Source organism: Etheostoma cragini, chromosome 21 (genome assembly GCF_013103735.1).
Source record: "Etheostoma cragini isolate CJK2018 chromosome 21, CSU_Ecrag_1.0, whole genome shotgun sequence".
NCBI lineage: Eukaryota > Metazoa > Chordata > Actinopteri > Perciformes > Percidae > Etheostoma > Etheostoma cragini.
The window spans coordinates 646,757-648,618 of record NC_048427.1 but is presented as its reverse complement, the minus strand read 5'-3'; the positions used below and the strand labels follow the sequence as shown (position 1 = coordinate 648,618).

At 46.6% G+C, this 1,862-nt stretch overlaps 1 protein-coding gene across 2 annotated transcripts in view; it reads left to right on the top strand.

Annotated features, from left to right (window-relative positions):
- st6galnac (ST6 (alpha-N-acetyl-neuraminyl-2,3-beta-galactosyl-1,3)-N-acetylgalactosaminide alpha-2,6-sialyltransferase) overlaps positions 1 to 1,862 on the top strand; it is a 16,313-nt gene that overhangs the window by 1,298 nt on the left and 13,153 nt on the right. Inside the window, exon 2 of one of the 2 annotated variants that reach the window (XM_034860001.1) lies at positions 275 to 486. In XM_034860001.1, coding sequence (XP_034715892.1) covers positions 338 to 486 — 149 coding nt within the window. In that variant the 5' untranslated portion in view covers positions 275 to 337. Of the gene's footprint in view, positions 1 to 69; positions 487 to 1,862 lie in introns of both variants that reach the window. The other variant, XM_034860000.1, reaches the window with a different exon arrangement.

Sequence of the window (1,862 nt, the reverse complement as noted above, 5' to 3'; positions counted from 1 at the left end):
CCCCCCCCCCCCCCCACCGAGTCTCTGCCCTCGTTTCAGGTCTCTTTTTCTATCTCCCTCCCACTGTAGCTGTGCTGAGTGGAGCCCAGGAGTGGAGACCAGATCCTGTTGCGGGCTAATTAAATCCCAGCATAACATCACTGACCCCCACCCTGCCTTCCCCGTCCTGGTTCACCGAAAAAAGTAAACACCCCACAAAACTTGTGTCCTGAGCGGGACGTCGTCCTCCCCTGACTCTTCACCCTCCATCCTCTGCCTCCTCATGCTCCTCCAGACGGAGAGGAGGGCAGGGCGAGCTCACGCAGCCTGCCGGCCACCGCGCGCCTCCTGACGGGCGATGGCGCTCCGGAGGAGGCTGGCGCTCGGCGCGTTGACCGGCGGCTCCCTGCTGCTGGTCTACATCCTGTGTGTGAACCTGGAGAGCCCCCTGTCCTGGTCCGCGGCGCCTCCGAAACCTTCCCATGGCTTCACACAGGCAAGGAGCAGGTGAGTAAAGACAACACTCGGGCCGGCAATAATGGGGGGGGGACAAGAAGAAAAGCAAATATCTCGATGTTGCGAGGACGTGTAGGCTGTCCTCGCCACTGTAAGGTTTACATGCAACTCCACGGGCTGTAGGAAGCACCGAATGAATGAATGAATGAATACTAAAAGAATTTTCTCAGGTCAATGGACTGTAGTTTTTGCTTTTGTCTTTAAACCTATAGTTTGTAGTTTCTGTCTCCCCCATGAGGAATTATAAGTGGGCTATTATTAATAATGATGATGATGCATACTTTGTTAAACCCGTCATTGTAACCAAAATATGTCTAAAATTTATTTTCTCATATGTCAGTGAACTAGCATGATAATAATATACACTTTATTAATCCCACAAGGGGAAAATTACAGTTCTCTCTCTCTCTCTCTCTCTCTCTCTCTCTCTCTCTCCGCTGTAAGCCGTCTATAGAAATGTAGAGAAAGCCTTTCATTGGATATGAAAGGAAACCAAACATGGGGCTAAATGCTTTCAGCTTTAATTTGAGGGTGTTATCTGAGACAAACATGCAGTAAAGCAACCACGAAGTGTTCCTATTTGTTTATTCAAACATGACTGGCCACCTTAACCACATCCGTCGTCTTAACTGATCCTGCTGAACGTCCCAGAAACAGGATGTGAAACTAGCAGAGAGAGCCTCGGCAGCGGAGACCTACAGATGTGACGAGTCCATTAAATGTTCTTTTTAATTTCACAGAAGAAATGTATGTACAGTACAAGGAAAGTAAAAACACTGGAGACTGCACTTCCCATAGTGCATAGTTTCCATTTCCTGCTCTGTTAATCTGATGTGAATGTCAACGCTGTCAAAAGTTAACCAGAGCGTCTGATTTAAAGCCCCTAAAAGCGTCCAAATCGTATTGTTTATGATAAAAATCATAAGAAAGTGTAATTGTATAACACCTGTTTATGCAGTGAATGCACTATAAAGTGCTTTACAATCAGAAAAACACACAGAACGTGATCAAATAATATATGGATAAGAGGAAATAGAATGCATGAAGTTAAAATGAGACCCACTGAATATTATTGAAATGATGAAAAATACTAGTCGGTACCCATATTTGCAGCATGCACATACTGTATACATCACAGGTCTCTTCTCTTCGTCCGTAGTGGAGAGTTAAAGTGTTTTTTTTCCAGTCGGCGCCTACATCTGGACCTCTTCCCCTGGGTGGAGTCTCGCTGGGGGTCTTATCTGTGTCAGACACAACCCCTCACGTCTCAAATCTCAAAACACGGACGCTGACACGGACTCTACTTTTAACCCTTTAACCCTCCTGGTGTCCTCGGGTCAAATCTGACCCCTTTCCCAACAACACTC